The following is a 19,323-nucleotide window of genomic DNA, read 5'->3' as shown; positions in this document are numbered from 1 at the left end:
GATTATACAGACTTGATCATTGATGGATTATTATGATCCATCGGAAAACTTAAAATCAGTTACAGTCCCAGGAACTTTTACCTCAAACTGCAAGTTTCACTAATCACAGCTTAGGGAAAACTTCTCCAGGATTTACATCTCAAATTTTAAATTTGCCCTGGTGTAAAAGCCAATCATTAGAGATCATTTCTATATACTTGCAAATTCTCAGTGAGTTCATTGTTTAGGAATTCTATAACCCAAACAAGCTTTTTAGGAAGTTTTCACATTAAAACAATAACCAGCAATCTTACAATTTTCATAAGCGATAGAGTTTTAGTTGTAACCAAATTATGAAAAGTTGCTTGACATAACTGATAAAAAAAATTTTACCAATCTGAAACTTGAAACAAATTCATTACCTATTAGGTGACTTCAATTTTGTTGCCCTGGTCGAATGCCAGGGACCTGAACCTTGTGGGGAAGTCTAGGGGCTTTTCCTTTTTAGGGTTCAGATCCCAAAGACATGGCCTTTTCCTTTTAGGGTCTCAGATCCCATTCCCACCAGGGGGAGGAGGCGCAACAAGCACGTGGATAAAGAAATACAAAATATCTTTTGTTTTTAAATGGTCCTGTGGTTCTCTTGGTGTTGTGGAGCTTCTCATTAGCAAATTCTCTCTGTCTTTGCAGATGGAAATTCTGTAGTAACTAAGTAATTAGAGTTCTTGGGGGCATTTAGCCCTCCTGGAGTCACACAGCCAGTATGGGTTAGAGTAGAACTTGGAACCAGGTCTTCTTGACTCCAAGGTTGGCTCCAATTCTTAACTCTCTGTGCCTCAGTTTCCCTATATGTAAAATGAAGCGTTTGGATTATATGTCTTCCTTATAAATATAATCATTTGTAGCATAGGGTTTCAAAATTTAAAGGATCCTCAGAGCTCATCTAAGAACACCCCACTCATTTTTTACAGATGGGAAAAAGAAGTCCCATAGGGAGGAATTCACATGCTCAATAGCAAGTTAGTAGCAGAGCCTTGGGGGTAGAATTTCCGGTTGAGTATTCTTTCTACTACATAGAATCACAGGCTCCTAGGTCTAGAGCTGGGGGGACCTCAGAGGCCATTCAGTCTACCCTCACTCAATTTACAGATGGGGAAACTGAGACATCAAAGAATCCACGAAGTGACTTGGTCACAGGTGACAAGGTTACAAGACCCAGGACTTGAACACATATCCTCCAGGTAAGCAGAGGTCAGGCTTCAGGGATGGAGGCACCAGCTGTCCCCAGATGATCAATGCAACAGAATTAGCTTCAGGTCTGGGGCCTCTTTTGATCACGTGAAATGGCCCTCTTAAGAAGGAGTGGAGAGATGGGATGGGGCCAAAAGCAACAGCCACACTCTGGAGGAAGACGGATTTCCCACTAAAAGCTTGTCAGCAAAGGTCTACTCTCCTTCCATAAACATGTCCCTGTTATCTAAACAAAGCAGAAGGGATGGGGGAAAGGTTCTTAAGTGAGCTCTGGAGCTGGCTAGCTTTGGCACTAATCCCAGGCAGGCAGCTGGGGGCAAGGACAGAGAGGGAGGAGATGAAGAGGGGTAATGGATGAGGAGGGAGAGCAGGATCAGAGGATTCAGAGCTGCCAGGGACCTGATCAACCCCCCACTGTTATAGGGGAGGAAATGGGGCCAGAGAGTATAAGTGGTTTCCCCAAAGCTGAACAGGAGTGAAAATTCAGGTCCTCTCAATTCAGAGTCCTTGATCTAGCAAGCAAGAAATGTTTAATAAATGCTTTGAATTGAACTCAATTGAGCATTCACTATGTGCCAGGCACTATGCTAAGTGCTAGTGATACAAAAAGAGGCAAAAGGGGGAGTGAGTTGGAGTAGGGAATAGAGCACCAGCCCTGGAGTCAGGAGGACCTGAGTTCAAATCTGGCCTCATAACATGACACTTACTACCCAGGTGACCTTGGGCAAGTCACTTAACCCCAATTGCCCTGCCTTTCCCCCTCCAAAAAAAGTGAACATAATATTATTGTATCATGTCGTAAAATCATAGGATCATAAATTTAGAACTAGAAAGAAACTTGGAGACGGGTGAGAACAAAGAGAGAGAAAGAAGAGAGGAAGAGAAAAAAGAATAGAAAGAGGGGGGGTTTCCAAAGGTAACGTTATTCCTCTTTTATTTTACAGATGAGGAAAGTGAGGCCAAGAATGGTTCAGGGAGGGAGCAGCTAGATGGCTCAGTGGATAGAGCACGGGCTCTGGAGAAGGAAGACCTGAGTTCAAATTTGACCTCAGACACTGACTAGTTTGAGGACTTGTCCAAGATCATGTAGTCAATAAGCAAGCATTCTAGGGGTTAACCCAGCAATGAGAGTACATTAAATTCTCCCTCAAGGGTAGAAGTGAGGCCAGAGGGTGGTGAAGCCAGTTTAGCTAATGGTTAGGTTAAGAGGAGCTAAGAGAATTAAGAGTAAAGGGACAGATTGGAGCTGGGGTGCAGAGGTCTCTGAATGCTAAACTAAGGAGCTGGGAGGAATGAGATGGCTAGATCTACTGGCTGCCCAGAGACTAAGCTGGGCTCCAAACCCAAGTGAAGAGAGCTTTCTGAATCTCTCAACTCAAGATTCCTGAAATGTCGCTAGAATCTCCAACCCCCTTTGGAGAAAATTCATCCTGTAAACCTGGATGGAACTTGCTGGTATGCTCAGGCCTCCCCAAGGGGACATGAGAAAGGCACTCCCCATTGCTGCCTCCAAACATGTTCACCCACACCTTAAAGATGGTATTGATGGTAGGATCCAGGACAGGGAAAAACAACCAAGACCTAGCGTTCTAGAGTGTCTGACTTCCTGCCCCTTCTAGGTTGATGACTCTACACAAAGACACATACATAGAAACACCCACAGATGCTCTAGTCATTCCCATGTGTGAGGGCCTTAGAACAGAGCAGAGCTGGGAGGCCCTTAGCAATCTCTGGGACTCTGTGCATAGCTGAGTCAAGGTTTAGAGAAGACACTTGACATAGTCCCACCTCGAGCCAGATGGGAGGCCTGGAGGTTCCCAGGCCAGAGTTTCTGACGCAGGCCACCACCTCGCCCTAAGCATCCTGGTTCCGTTGCCTTTGCTCCCTGCATAGGCTGCATATGCAGGCAGCTGAGAAGGTGAGGTCTGAGGTTTAGCCTAGAAAGATCGGCGGCTGCAGAGAAGCTTGCTGCAAATCTGAAGACCCTAAAAAGTGGGAGTGTGCGCCCTCTGGTGGTCTGCACAGACCAACACATGTGACACTTGTCTCCTTGGGGATAGTTCTTAGCAGCCCCCCCTGACCCAGGCCACCCCCCCCCCGCCCCGCCACACACACACACACACACACACACACACACACACACACACACACACACACACACCATTCTGACGAGCAGTTATTCAGCCTCTGCTTGGAGACCTCCCCTCAGAGGCCACTCTCGACCTTCCAAGGCAGCCCATTCTGCTCTGAGAGAACTCTCATTAACAGGGAGCGTCTCCTGACATCCACCCCAGATCCTCATCTTCACTCACTCATTGCCGCTGGTTTGGTTAAACAGAAAAAGGTTAATACTGTTCCCCTCTCCAACCTGAAAATCCTCTTTTCCATTCCTCCCACCCCACCCCAATCTTCTCTTCCTTCAGCACATCCTCATGGGGTTCCATCCCAGGGTCCTGGTCACCCTCCTGGCAAGTTCATCACCTCTTCAATGTCATTTCTGAACATGGTACCCAAGTCAGGGTCTGACTAAGACATAGCACAGTGAGACTGTCCATTCCTTAATCCTGGATACCGTGGCTATCTTCAACAGGACCATTGTGTTCAACCATTCTTCCCAAGGCATGAACTTATATGGCATGAACAACTTCATCTTGGTGGCCCCCTGGACCTCTCAAATGTCTTTTCTAAACTATGGCCCCCAGAATCAAATTCAATACCCCAGGTGGGGCATAACCAGGGGAGAGCATTAAGTAATTATCATCTCCTTTTTCCTAGAATTATGTCCTTCTAGGGACGGGTAGGTGGTGCAGTGAATAGAGCACCTGCCCCGAAGTCAGAAGGACCTGAATTCAAATCCAGCCTCAGACACTTAATACTTACTAGCCGTGTGACCTTGGGCGAGTCACAACCCCAATTGCCCTCCAAAAAGCAAAAAAAAGAAATTATGTCCTTCTTGATGAAGCCATGAATTTTGGGGGTGCCATATCACACTACTGACTTCCTTTGCACTCACAGTTGACCAAATCCTCCCCATTCCACAGATCTTTCTCTGATGAATGGCTGCTGCTGCCTGGTCATGCCTCTCCCATCTTATACTTGTGAAGGTGATTTTATTGAATCAAAGCTTTAAAAATGTGAATTTTCCCCTAAGTTTCAACTTACTCAAGTTAGCCTTGGGCTCTACCTTGTCATGACTCTCATGGAATATGCTTCATCTCTTCCTCTCTGCTTTGTGTCATTATTGTGTGTTGTCTTCCCTGATTAGATTGTAAGTTCCTTGAGGACAGGGACTGGCTTGCTTTTTGTACTTGTATCTCCAGAGCTTAGTATGGTGACTGGCATGAAGTAGGCACTTACCAAATGTTTTTAGACTGACTGACTCATCAGTAGATTTAATAAGTAAACCACCTTTATGCAAGGTACTGTAATGTAATGCCAAAAGAAGGCAACTTCCCAGGTTCAGAATACCAGCATAGGTGTTCTCCATTTTATTCAGTAACAAACCCAGAACAGAGAAGATCAAAACATGACATCATTCCAAATACAGCATTTACTAAGCGTGATTAAATAATCTCCAAGGACTACCCCACCCCAGGACCTTCCAATCATTCAATCAATTACAAAGTCCCTGTTCTAAATACTTCTCCACCCCTAGGCTATACCTTCATTTGGTCCACCACAAAACCCCTCTTCTCAAATGGAGATTAGTTTCCAAACATAGGTAAAGTACCTTCATTTGTCAATCACAGAGCACAATAAGGTCAAAAGTTCCCCACCCCTAGGATCACAATTGAATCTACCCCAGAGTTACAACAAGTTTAAACACAGCACTTAATACCCAAATGGAGGTCTTTTCTTCATCTTGACACGAGGCAAGTTCTCAGCAATCTTAGTTCCTGGAGAGACAAGGCTTAGCAAGGCCATAAGATACATTGCCAGTCCCTTCATGAATTTATCCTCTGTCTGTAGAACAGTCCTAGAACCCCTGAAAACATTAGCAAAACCCTCTTCCAGGATTTCTGTAAACATACAACAAGAAAATCCTTCTTCAGGGCTTCTGAACCAACAGAAAGGCTCCCAGACCCCTGCAACAACAGCACTGTCCCTCACCAGTGGACAGTATTCATTCTGTCTGCAGGACAGTCTCCAGACCCCTGCAACAACAGCACTGTCCCTCACCAGTGGACAGTATTCACTCTCTGTCTGCAGGACAGTCTCAGGGCTTCTTAACCAAATGCCAGGTTCCAGGACTTCTTCAACAAAAGGACTGTCTTTCACCAGTGGACAAATCTGGCAAAATAACATCAAAACAGACAGACAAAGTACCAGCAAAACAGCCATGTCTCCTCAGTCCTTGGCAGCTCAGGGGGCAGGTCTCAAAAGTCCAGGGCAATTCAAAGCAGCCACCAGCAATTCTCTTAGTCTCTCTCTCTCCACGAGGTGCTGCTTCCAAAAAGATCTTCCGCCTCTCTCTAGTGTCTCTCCAAATCTACCTCACCAGCTCCTCCCAGTTCAGGACTTTCTTTTCACATCAACAAGCCCATCCCACAGGTGGGATTAACAAACTCTGGGTTTTAACACAATCAATTTGAAAACCAAGCCAATACAGGGGAATCTTTAATTGCCATTACTATCACAGGTACTTATAAAAATGTTATACAGGGGGCAGCCAGGTGGCGCAGTGAGTAAGAGCGCTGGCCCTGGAGTCAGGAGGATTCGGGATCGTTCCAGCCTCAGATACTTAACACCCACACAAAGTATCTGGCCGTGTAACCTTGGGCAAGTTACTTAACCCCAATTGCTTTATATAAAAATAATGTTATACAGCACAGGCCAAGTCTACCAGAGACCTGCTTCCAAGTTACCATTGAACCATTCAAAAATGACTACTCTTCAGGTGTAGTTAGTCAACAAGAACTTATTAAGTTCTTTCTGTGTGCCATGTGAGACAGCTAGGGGGCACTGCAGTGGATAGATCACCAGGCTTAGAGATAGGGAGACTCCTTGAGTTCAAACCCAGCCTCAGACACTTCCCAGCTGTGTGACCCTGGGCAAGTCCTTTCACCCTGTTTGTCTCAGTTTCCTCATCTGTAAAATGAGCTAGAGAAAGAAATGGTAAACCACTCCAGTACCTTTGCCAAGAAAACCCCAAACTGGGTCATTGTAATGGAAATGCAAATTTAAAGATCTTCCCTGCCCCTAGGCTAAAGTGCACTTGGAGCCTGGGGTGGGAGGCTTGTTTTTCAGTAGATACTTTTTGATTGGCCAGTGGGTCCAGAAAGTTGTTACATTCTCTGAGCCAGGAGAAGGCTATATAAACCCTGATTTGAGGCTTTTTTGGGGGGCTCACTTTGAGAAGTGTTCTGTGATTTGATCTGGATCCTGGGAAGCCGTTGTTGAAAGTCCCTCCCCCCCTCGGCTTTGAAAAACCCAGATGTTGATTTGGTATGGATGTAATGGTTGGACAGTTTGGAAACCTGTCTACTTGATCTGTTTCTCTGTCTTGATAATTCTGTTTGTATATTCTGAAGTCAGGGTGCTGACCTTTTTCCCCTGAACTAGGTAAACGATATATATTTGACTGATTAAAGTAAGCTTGTTAACCCATTTTGAGTTGCTTTTCTTTATCAAAGCAGATCCAAGAACCTGTGTTGGCAGCCACCCTGGAGACGCTTGGGGTGCTTGCTGCTACAGTCACAAAGAGTCATGCATGACTGAAAATTACTGGACAACAAATGATCTTTCCAAGCTCATTGAGAGTGGCTTTTCAGTCATATCTGCCAGTCGTCAGTGTTCCAGTATGCAGTTCATCTGTGCCTAGTGACTGGACCTCACTAAGAGTAACTAGATTATAAAATCTCTGCTTAACTTGGGTATCAACTCCAAATTATGTTTGTTCTATATTTGTTCTCCTTTCTAGTCCAGAGGTCATTCTCTTTGACATATAAAACAGAAGTGAAATTAAAGTGGGTCAGCTTGACCTTTCTGTCATTAATAACAATGTCTCTCATCCACTTCAGGTCAGTGATCCTATCTTTGATGTGATCTTCCTTTTTTCCCCCCAATTAATATAGTTTTTTTTTAAGTTACATATATTTATATTATATACATACATATATATTTATATGCAGAGAGAGTGAGAGAGAGCTGTGTCAGATATGTGATCTGTACTAGGACACTTTTTGTCCGGCTAATCTCCAATATATTTCAATTACAATATTGTTTCTATTTCTGCCACCATTGAAATTCTTATTAAAAAATAATTTTTATTGATACTTTCTGTTTCTTACATCATCATAGTTATCCCCACTATCCCTTCCTCTCACCTTTTCAGAGAGCCACACCATATGAAAAATAGTAATTTTTTTTTAAAGCAATTGGGGTTAAGTAACTTGCTCAAGGTTACACGGCCAGTTATTTCTGGGTGTGGTGCTGAGTATCTGAGCCCGGATTTGATTCCCAGCTCATCCCGACACTGGAACCGGTGATCTTACTCACTGTGCTACCTGGCCGCCCCTGAAAAATAGTAATTTTTTATAGAAGAAAAAAACACCAGCAAAACTGGCATTTTAGTCCCTTTATTTGCACAATTCCACATTGCTTTCCAAAATGATTGTTATATCTCGAAGTTCCACCAGCAACGTACTAATGTTTCTATTATTCCACTACCTTTCCAACATTGACTGTTGCTTTTTGTTATTTTTGCTAAATTTCGGGGTATTTGCCAACAACCTCAGGGGTGTTTTGATTTTCATTTTGCTTATTTTTAGTGGTTGGGAGCAGAAATGCCAAGAATCAGATTAAAATGTAATTGGGAAATATTTAACAAAATAAAGAAAAATATAACACAACATAGACAATTTGTGGTTAATTTGTGGTTTTCTGAATCAATATGCAGCCTCCAGAAGACTTATTTCTATTTAAATTTCACAACACTGGCTTCTCAGCTCCCTTTTTTTTTTTTTGCTTTATGTTGTTTTATGATATAGCTTGAAGTCTAGAAGTGTTATACTCCCTTCATCTCTATTCTTTTTCATCATTTCCCTTGATATTCTAGATCTTTTGTTTGTACAAATGAATTTTGGTATTATTTTATCAAGTTCTGTATAGAGTATCCCCTTCATAATTTGATTGGTATAGCATTAAAAGTGTAGATTAACTTTAGTAGCACTGTCATTTTTATTATATGGGTACAGCCTAGACATGAGAATTAAATATTTCTTCAGCTATTTAGATTCTTTTTTTTTCTTTAAGGGACACTTTGTTTCATTTGTATTTTATCTATTCTGTTGTGTTTTTGTTTTTCCTTTCCTTTTAAAAAATATTCTTTTTTAGTTTTAAGTTCTTTCTCTTCCCTATCCAATTATAAAATAAGAAAAAAACAAATCAATTACAAATAAATATAGTAATTATTCTACATTAACCATATTAAGGAGCACTTTGTAATTGAATTTATACAATTATTTTGTGTTCTTTGGTAGGTTGATCATGAGATATTTTATTAATTTTGTCACTGTTTGAAATGGGGTTTCCATTTCTATTATTACTTCTTGTATTTTGTTTTTATTATATAGAAATACTGTTGATATTTGAGGATTTATTTTGTAGCCTTCGACTTTGCTAAAGCTGTCATTGTCTCAGTATCTTTGCTGATTCCCTGACATTTTCCAAGTAAGTGACCTTAATTTGGTATACTCCATCTCTGACCAGGATCTTGTCATTGCTTGTTTTAAGCCATAGTCCAGAAATTCAAGTTTGATTCTCAGACACCCTCTTCCTATCTAGCAGTTTGCTTTCCTCATCTGCCTTTTTTCTTCTGAAGCCTTAGCTTTTCATGGGCAATAGTGATGGAAACACCACCTGTGTCCTTAAGGCTTCAGTTTCTTGCTCAAGACTTCAGTTTCAAACTCCCAGAAAGTCAGAGCTAGAAAGAGTTCAAGATCATTGAACAAAGATTTTAGAATTGGAAGGATCCCTAGAGATCTAATCTAACCCTTTCATTTTGTAGATGGAAAAATTCAGCCTTGGAAAATAGAAGTGACTCATCCAAGGGCACATGCTTATCATGTCTCCTGACTTCTAAGACCTTTGCTTTTCCTATGAGGATGTACTCAAGTTGTGCCTTGAAGGATGGGTGAGATTTAATAATAATCATATTATTAATTAATCAATAACTTATATAGTAGATGAAGGTTTGAAAAGTCTGAGATTTAATTTGACTTAATCCTCACAACAACCCTAGGGTGTAGGAGCCATAATTATCCCCATTTTACTGGGGCAGAGAGAGGTTAAAGTGACTTGCCTAGGGTATCTGAGGCAGCAATGAGTTTTGGCCTAAACAGCAACATTTTGCAATGATTAAATCTTATAGACTTAGCTCTTCTCAGAAATACAATGATCCAAGATAATTCCAAAAGACTCGTGATAGAAAATGATGTCCACATCCAGAGAAAGGACTATGGAGTCTGAATGTAGACTGAAGCATATTTTCTCTCCTTTTTTTTTTCTTTCTTCTGGTTTTTCCCTTTTCTGATTCTTCTTCCACAACATGACTAATGTGGAAATATGTTTAACATGATTTAATATGTTTAATTTAATAATGTTTAAATATGATTTAATATGTTTAACATGATTGTACATGGTATAACCTATATCAGACTGGGGAGGGAGGGCCAAAAAATTGGAACTCAAAAATTTTCCAAAAATATATGTTGAAAACTATCTTTATATGTAATTAGGGAAAAAATAAAATACTGTTAAGGGGGAAAAAAGGGGGGGAAATGAGTTTTGGCTTTATCTTGCCAAGAACCAGGCCTCTGTTTAACTTCCTGGACATCTCCTCACCATGATGTCTGTGCTCAGGGCTTCAGTCTCAGCTCCCCCCATGGCAACCATAGACCCTGCGTCTGTGTTGCCTGGTTCTGAAATCGGTGAATTTTGGCCTTATTTTCTCCCTTCCTAGCCATCTCTACACTGTGCCCATCCTACCAAGAAAACTCCCACCCCTCCTTTTCCATCTCCCATTTCTGTGTCATCTTTCCCCATTAGAATGGAAGCTCCTTGGTGGCAGGGACTAAATTGCTTACCTGAATTTGGATCCCAGCATTTAGCACAGTACTTATCTGTTTCTCATGAGAATTCAGTAACTTCTTAATGGAAGGATAATTGGTGAGAGAAATAGAACAAGCCTTTATTGTCACCATTGGGCACCCCTGCACATATATCCAATCACATGCTCCAATATAAAAAAGATAAAACTTTTGATCCCTTCTTTGTGCCCGCTAAAAGTCCAAGGCATCATTCAAAGCTCCTTGGAGATTATCACAGGAGGATCAAACCACCAGTGAGGGAAAAAGAAGGATGGTCAACTCCTTGCAAGACTGAGCCACCTGGAGGCTTGAGAGAATGAAGTAAATACAGCAAAAGGAGGAGGAATGAACATTTCTCTGTCATCAATACAATTAGGCAAACAGTAAGCACCTGCCATGTACAAGGCACCAGTGCTACAAAGACAAGTAAGTGCAACCATCCCTGCTCTCAAGGAGCTTACACTCTATGAGGGAAAATGGTATGTATACAAGAAAATGTCTTCTGATACGTCAATCTGTAGCAGGAGAGAGTTGGGGAAGGGAGAGAACATTAATGGGGGCATCTGTAAAGGTTTCATGGAGGAGTTGGAACCTGAGATGAGCCTCAGAGGCAGGCAGGTTTCTGAGAGGCAGAAAAGAGGAGGGAGGGCATTCCAGGCATGGGGAAAGGCTTGTCTGAGTTCACAGAGGTAAGAGACCGAGCATTAAGTTTAGGGAACGGTTGGACTACAGCAGGAAATGAGGCTGGAAAGGTGGGTGGGGATCAGATCATGGAGGGTTTCGAATGCTGGGCTGAGGAATCGGCACCCTATTCTAGCCTAGGAATTTGTCACTCATTTGTGTCTGTGTCGGGGACCCTTTGGAAGTCTGGGAAGCCTGTGGACCCCGCAATCCTGAGGCCAGGACTCCTGTCACCCCCTGGGTTGAGATCTCTACTCAATAAAGCTACCACCTTGGTGGAACATTGAGAAGCATCACAACTCAGGCACCTCAGAGGCCATGGAGCTCATCTCTTTCATTTTACAGATGAAGAAAGGGAAGGCCAGAGAAGCTAGTGACTTGAATAAGGTCACACAGGTCATAAGTGACAGAAATAGGATGTAAACTTTTTTGACTTTCAGCCTTTCCAGAGACTCATGAATACCAATGGATTTGGACAGTCCCTTCTGCCTTATGAGCAAAGACTCACAGCGGTGAGTCAGAAGGGGAGGGCGCTGAAAACCAGCCTTGGGACCACAGGCCTTGTTCTTGCTCTGTGTGTGTGTATGTGTGTGTGTGTGTGTGTGTGTGTGCGTGCGCATGTGTGTGCATTCACATCCAGTGTAAAGCTGTGCAGCCCGGTACAGCCCAAGTCTATCCTCTCTCTGTGGCCAAGAGGCGATCTTAGGTTCTTGAAGATGATGCCAGAGAAGAGAAAACTTTGGCAGGTCCTACAAGGGTCTCAGGAGGATATGGAATGTCTACATCCAAGGACCAGCCCAGCAAAGTTCAGACTCGCTCATTCCCAGGCCAGCTGCAAGATAAAGAGTTTTTCACATCCAGTAACTCTCTAAGAACAACTACTAAGTCATGGAGGGATTGCAATCAGCACTGGAGGAGAGCAGACTCTTCTCAAAATAAGCACAGATCCTTGAAGTATTGGTGTAAATAGAAATACCCAAACACACAGGGGAAGCATTTTCTCATTTCTGCTCTTCATGATTTCCCAAGCTCATAGTGTTCTACTCCTAGCAAGGCATTTCAGGGAATGCCTTCTCTCTTTCCCTACACCACATTGGAAATTTCTAGTCCATTGATCATGCTTAAGAGCTGGAAGCAACCTCAGAGGTTATCTTGTCCAATTCTTCTCTTTTTCCATATGAGAAAACTGAGACCCAAGGAAGGGAGAGACTTACTGAAGTCACACAAGAGGTAAGTGGCAGAGTCAGAGTTTGAACTCAGGTCCTGGGACTCCATCTTTCCAACCAGGGAGAATGAGAAGCTTCAGGTAAACTTTCCATATGGTTGCCTCTCAGCCTCCCTGGGACCAAGTATTCAGAATTCCCATGCCCATCTCTCCTGGGCACAGGGACCACCTTTGTCTGATCCCTTCCAGGGCATTTGCATAGAGGCAGGGAGGGTGGGTGAGGGTTATGGGAGAAAGCTGTGAAGGGTCAGATCATCCCCATCACAGTCCTCCCCAGGGCCTGGGGTAGGCTTTAGAAGCTGGGTCTTGGCACTCACTGGGCCCCCGTTGGTCATGGGTGGTCCCTCACCCTCAGCCAGAAGGGAGGAGATGCAGACCATCTCAGTGGGAGAGTAATCCCGAACGGGGTAAGTGTGGCCCTTCTTGGAGAGGCGTATGGCCAGGACCACAGTGCAGATCAGGAAGATGGTGGCAACAAGGGCCAGGATAAGGACGGCCAGCAGGCATTGCCTCACTGGGATTTGGTCAGAGATGAACAGGTGGGCAGTGGTGGCATTGGGGAGATCGATCTGCCGGGTGGCTACCTCGGGCTTGGGAGGATCTGAGGGTGCATTGGACGAGGAAGCAGGGGAGAAAGTGAGAGAAGAATTGTGTAGGGGGTGAAGTGTAATGACAAAAGAGGCAGATGCATTCAGAGAGGAAGCTGGGCTGCTGTGGTTGGGTTTGAGCTCTGCTGGGAGGCTGGTGGGCAGCCCCATCGTGGTAGCAGAGTATGTGACCAGAGGCCCCATGGTAGGGGTTACAGTCTCTGCCTTGTTCGTGTCCAAAGCCAGGGTGACTGTGGCTAAGGGGTCTGTGGCTGATTTCCCTGTGATAGACACAGCCACTGTATCTGTGTTGACATCCCCTGGGGTGGAGTTATAGATGACCTGCTGCCCTGGACTGGGGACTTTGGAAGCTGACTCTTCCATTTCTGTTACATCTGTAACCACCTTCTCCGTTGTGAGGTCACGTGTGGTCTGATGCCCTGTGGAGGGCAGACCTGAAGTAGGCTCCTCTGGCAGGGGGGGATTCGTGGTTCTCCTATCTGGGGCTTCTGTAGTCAACTCCTCTGTGGTCAGCTTCCCTCTAGTGGCCTCATGTGTTGTGGGTTCACCCAAGTCTATGGTTACAGGTGCATTTGTGACCCCCTGCTGCATTCCGATTGTCATGACTAGTGACAATGCCGTGAAATTGTCTCCGTCCATCACCTCTGGTGTTGGGGTCTCATAAGGTTCATAATCATCCTCTTCAAGGAAACTTTTCTTGGTGGGGTTGACCAAAGGCTCTCCAGCCTCCGACACTCTACCCCGTGTCCCTGGGGCCTGGCTGACCCCAGTGGGCTGCCCATACCCATGAGGCTGCAGGGTCAGGAGGAAGAAGAAAGCAAGTAGGGCCATGACACCTGGAAGACAAGGAAGACAAGGATCAGGGACGCAGCAGGCCAAGCGCCGCTCAGCTCAGTGATCTAAAGCTTGCTGATGAGCTTTAAGTGTGCCGTCCATCCTCTAAACTCCATGAAAGTAACAGGGGCGGCTAGCATCTGCACACGGCTTTCAGGTTTACAAAGCTCTTTAAACACATGACCTCATTTTCTCCTCACTCTAGGAAGTAGGTGCTGTTACTATCCCCATTTTCCAGATGAAGAAACTGAGGCTCGGAGAGGTGAATTTTCTTTTTTCTTTTTTTGCTTTTTGGAGGGCAATTAGGGTTAAGTGACTTGCCCAAAGTCACATGGCTAGTAATTGTATCAAGTGTCTGAGGTGGGATTTGAACTCAGGTCCTCCTGACTCCAGGGCCGGTGCTCTATTCACTGTGCCACCTAGCCGCCCCAGAGAGGTGACTTTTCCAAGGTCACACTGCTAGTAAGAGTCTGAAGCTGGATTTGAACTCGGGTCACTCTAACTCCAAGTCCTCTGAATCCATACCTATTCCTATCCCAGGAACTGAAGAGGAGGCTGAAGAGCTGGGAGGTGCAGAGGGATGCTTTTCCTCTCTTTGGGTATTGGGACCATCATGTGGAAGAGGGAACAGGTTTGTTATGACTAGCCTTGGAGGCCAGAACCAGGAAAATGAGGGAAAGGTGCAGAAAGACAGAATTTAGTTTAATTGAAGGAGGAACTTTCTGGAGAGACAGTGTGGAGACACAGTTGACTGGTGTGGGGTATCAAGCAGGCAGGAAATTGCTGAGATGATATTTTTTGTTGTTCCATTGTTTCAGTTGTGTCTGACTCTTCATGACCCTGTTTGGGGTTTTCTTGTCAGATACTGGAGCGGTTTGCCATTTCCTTCTCCAGCTCATTTTACAGATGAGGAAACTGAGGCAAACAGGGTGAAGTGACATGCTCAGCTAATACAGCTAATAAGTGTCTGAGGCCAGATTTGAACTCGGGTCTTCCTGACTCCAGATCTGGCATTCTATGCACTATGGGGCCACATAGCTGCCCTATATGATATTTAACAGAGATAAATATATAAAGTCTTTAACACAGGTTAAAAAAATCGTAGCTACAAGCTAGGAGAAGTGAGGCTATATGGCAGTTTGTGTGAAAATTGAGAGGGTCGCCAAGGTTGTGCTGGTAAATAAATGTAGGACCCACTTTTAAGTCTAATGTGCAGGGCAGCTAAGTGGCACCATAGTGCACAGAGTACCAGGCCTGCAGTCAGGAAGACCTGAGTTCAAATCTGGCCTCAGACATTTACTAGTTGTGTGACCTTGGTCAAGTCACTTAACCCCCATTGTCTCTAAAAAATTAAGTCTGATCTGTATTATTTCCATTTCCTTCTTCACTTTCTTAAGTCCAAACAATCAACAATACAATTAATCAGGCCCTGGATTGATAAAACTTGATCATGGGCTCCCAGTTTGAGCTGACTTGGGCACCCCTGGCTCAGTGGACCTCAGGTCAATACAAATTAATGATGTCGTAGGCGTGAAGAAAGCTAATTCGATCTCAGGCTGCACTAAGAGCCACCTAGCGTGCAGGCCTGGGGATGCTGTCCTGCTGTGCTCTACACAGACCACACCACAATGGTAGGGCTATGTCCAGTTGTACTTGCAATGCTGACCTATCAGAGGAAGATGGCCAGGCCTGAGAGGAGACTAAGAGCTTCTCAAGAGAAGTAGTTAAAGGACCCAGACCTATGATCAATGAATGCAACAGGCAGCCAGGACTCCAGAGGCCCAATGCTGGAGCACGTTACCCATGCCCAAGAGAGAGCAGAGGGACTCGAGGGGCAGAACGAGGCAGACGGTTTTGGACAAGGCCAATGCAGGGCTTGGCTTGACTATCTATATTTGTGCAAAATAGTGTCTTTATCTTTTCCAGTGGATGTAGGGAAGGGGAAGGTAAAGAGGAGAACTAGAAGTAATGATGGCAAAGAATAAAAATATGGGACAGGATAGAGGATCCCTGAAGCATTCAAAAGAAAATGCACAGGGCGGCTAGGTGGTGCAGTGAGCAGAGCACCGGCCCTGGAGTCAGGAAGACCTGAGTTCAAATCCAGCCTCAGACACTTAACACTTACTAGCTGTGTGACCTTGGGCAAGTCACTTAACCCCAATTGCCCTGCCTTCCCCCTCCAAAAAAAGCAAAAATAAAATGCACTTAAGTGAACAGAAAGTTCAGAGGGAAACACAGACAAGAGGGATAGCTTTGAAAGTAATGTGGAAATATATATATATATATATACATATACACACACATGCATACATAATATGTATACACATACATATGAATAATTCTACATTCTCCATATATAATTCCACATTATATAATATATAATTCCATATTACTTTCAAAGTGTATATATACACTTATATGTACAAATTCACAATTTTACCTAAATTATTTTTTCTGTTCTACTTTGTATATAGAAATGATCTTTTCCATATTTAAGTGAAGAATAAAATAATATTAACTTTTTAAAAAAAATTAATGGAATCGAGATGTTTTGCCTGGAGAAGTAACAGGAAGTCAACAAAAATTTATTAAATACTTACTACATACCAAGTACCATGCTAAGCTCAGCTCTGGAGATAAAAAAAGGGGGGGGAAGAGTCCCTGCTCTCAAGGAGTGTTTATTCTAATGAGGGAGATAATGTGTATAAATAATTAGATACCTCTAAGTTATATACATGTGGCTCACTGGATAGAGTGCCAGGCCTGGAGTCAGGAAGACTCATCTTCCTGAGTTCAAGTCCAGCCTCAGACATTTACTAGCTGTGTGGCTCTGGGTGAGTCACTTAACCTGGTTTACCTCAGTTTCCTCATCTGCAAAATGAACTGGAGAAGGAAAATGGCAAACCACTCCAGCATCCTTACCAGGAAAACCCCAAACTGAGTCACAAAGAGTCAGCCACAACTGTATCAATGTACAAATCACGGAGTTGTTGTGAAGGGATTGTTCTGCACGCCTTTAAAGCACCATTTCAACCTTAAGATGCTATGATTCATGTGACCAAGGCAGCTTTGGGGTACTTGCTGGCCCACTTCAAGTGCCTCATACAGAACCTCCCATCTCTTGACTACACACTTAATGTCCATGCCTGGGTGCATTCTATCCTCGTCTTTGCCTAATGGAATCCCAGACTTCCTTTAAGGCTCAGTTCAATTGACTTAGGATAACAAATCTAGAGGGAAGGGGCCTCAGAGGTCATGGAGGATGGGGGGACCAGTTCCCCTCATTTTATGGGGTTCAGGGACATGAACTAACTTGTCTGGATCTATACAAGTAATGAGTGATGGAATCTAGATTTGAACCCAGATCCTTGGACTCCAAAGCCAGCCTTGATTACATTAGTGTTGGGGAAGCAGGAAGCCCTGGAAAAAGAACCTCTCAGAACCCACGGACAAGTCTCTCCCTGCTTTCTTCTCCCTAGTTCCAGTCTGAGTGGAACAGTGAGACACCTGGGTTCGAATCTCAGTCCTGCCAATTGCTCCCTGTGTAACCTTGAGAAATCTCCCTCTCTGGGCCTCCAGTCATCTTGGGCTGGATGGTGTCTGGGGTCATGATCCTGTGAGCCTCCTGACCAGTCGTGGCCACAGGCCAGTGCTGGCCACATTGGCTCCCTGAATCTGCTCTCCTTGGCCCTGCGGAAGAAGAGAACTAGGTCCGGGAGGACCTTGCCCTGACGACACGTCTCCATGGCAGCAGAGGCACAGAGGGCCTGTTACAGAGGGAGGCTGACCAGAAATCAGGCCTAGGGCGGAGCAGGGGCCGGTTACAGGAAGAGTGAGTTCAGAACCACTTCCTGGAAACTGGAGGGCATCATAGGGCCCTCGAGCACCCACTGTTCTCTGGAGGTGCTGTGGTATCTTCACTGAGACTGAGCATCCTAATCTGGGGAGGAGGCTCCCATGAGACTGCCCTCCTGACCTGAGTGGAGGTGGATGGGCAGGTCAATACCTAGTAGAGGGTGTGGCTAGGTGGTACAGGGAACAGAGCGCCAGCACTGGAGTCAGGCGGACCTGAGTTCAAATCCGGCCTCAGACACTTGTCACTTACTAACTTACAACGTGTGACCTTGGGCAAGTCACTTAACCCCAAATGCCCTACCTTCCCCTCTCCAAAAAGCAAAAAAAAATTTAAAAAATACCTAGCAGATGACTTGAGGCCTGGAATGGGTTGGATTCTCCATCTCTACCCTACACACACACACACACACACACACACACACACACACACACACACACACACACACACACACACACACACACTCTCTCTCTCTCTCTCTCTCTCTCTCTCTCTCTCTCTCTCTCTCTCTCTCTCTCTCTCTCTCTCTCTCTCTCTTTCTCTCTCTCTTTTCCCATACTCAGGTGCATTCAACAACCTTCATTTCCCCAAGGAGCAACTTAAGGAGATGGACAGAAAGTTCTTTTCTTGGAGGGAGCTACCATGGCCAAGATAATCAATCATTGATGGTCAGAGATAGCAGGGACTCTAGAACATAGAATGTCAGAACCATCTATCCATCCAACCAGCACACCATCTTCCCATATCTCTCCTCCCTCTGATTTCCTTGAGAAGATGGTCTACAATTGGTGCCTCTACTTTCTTTTCTTTTTTTTTTTTTTAAAGCAATTGGGGTTAAGTAACTTGCTCAAGGTTACACAGCCAGTTATTTTTGTGTGGCTGCCAAGTATCCGAGGCCGGAACCGATCCCGGGTCTCCCGCCACCTGGCTGCCCCTCTACTTTCTTTCTTTTAATTTTTTTCTTAATTCTCATCATTCAACAGAAACTTCTCTCTCCAAAGATCATCCCTTAACTGCCAAAACAAACAAACTTTTCTTAGTCTTCATCCTTCTTGACTTCTCTGCAGCCTTTGATACTGTCAATTACCCTCTTTCAGGTTTCTTTGATACTACTGTCTCTTGGTTTTCCTTCTACCTATGTGAACACTTCTTTTCAATCTTCTTCACAGGATCTTCATCCAGGAAATGACCACTAACTCTATCCTGAAGACTCTCCTCTTCTCCCTCTATGCTATTCCACTTAGTGATCTTGCTGGATTCAATTATCATATCTATGCCCATGTTTCTCAGATATATGTATCTAGCCTCTCTCCTCACCTCTAATCTTGTCTAACTGCTAATTGAGTATCTCAAACTGTATTCCCATAGGCACCTTAAACTCAACATGTTCAAAACTGAACTCTCTTTCCACTGAAATGCTCCCCTCTTCTCAACTTCCCTATTATTGTCTAAGACAATGTCATCCTCCCAGTCCCTCAGGCTCAAAACCTAAGTGTCATCATCATCATCATCATCATCATCATCATCATCTCTCTCTCTCTCCTCTCTCTCTCTCTCCTCTCTCCTCTCTCTCTGTCTCTGTCTCTCTCTCTGTCTCTGTCTTTCTCTGTCTGTCTCTCTCTCTGTGTGTCTCTGTCTCTCTGTCTCTGTCTGTCTCTCTTTCTCTGTCTCTATCTCTGTCTCTCTCTCTCTGACTCCGTCTCTGTCTTTCTGTCTGTCTCTCTCTCTCTCTGTCTCTCTGTCTCTTTGTCTCTGTCTCTCTCTCTCTCTGTCTCTGTCTCTCTGTCTGTCTCTGTCTCTGTC

At 44.3% G+C, this 19,323-nt stretch overlaps 1 protein-coding gene and 1 long non-coding RNA gene across 2 annotated transcripts in view; one reads left to right on the top strand and one right to left on the bottom strand.

Moving 5' to 3' along the window:
* LOC138156559 (uncharacterized) overlaps positions 1 to 9,290 on the top strand; it is a 33,142-nt gene extending 23,852 nt beyond the window's left edge. The window contains exon 4 of the long non-coding RNA XR_011167182.1: positions 6,867 to 9,290. This is a non-coding gene — a long non-coding RNA (uncharacterized lncRNA). The remainder of the gene's footprint in view (positions 1 to 6,866) is intronic.
* A 1,109-nt stretch (positions 9,291 to 10,399) lies between these two features.
* Positions 10,400 to 19,323, bottom strand: part of SELPLG (selectin P ligand) — an 11,127-nt gene continuing 2,203 nt past the window's right edge. Inside the window, exon 2 of the mRNA XM_069081921.1 lies at positions 10,400 to 13,669. Coding sequence (XP_068938022.1) covers positions 12,450 to 13,664 — 1,215 coding nt within the window. The 5' untranslated portion in view covers positions 13,665 to 13,669 and the 3' untranslated portion in view covers positions 10,400 to 12,449. The remainder of the gene's footprint in view (positions 13,670 to 19,323) is intronic.

Source organism: Petaurus breviceps, unplaced genomic scaffold, assembly GCF_028583685.1.
Source record: "Petaurus breviceps papuanus isolate PSGF00001 unplaced genomic scaffold, PetGlider_PUasm1.0 99, whole genome shotgun sequence".
NCBI lineage: Eukaryota > Metazoa > Chordata > Mammalia > Diprotodontia > Petauridae > Petaurus > Petaurus breviceps.
Note: the sequence above shows the minus strand (reverse complement) of the source record. Positions and strands in the feature narration are given on the sequence as shown.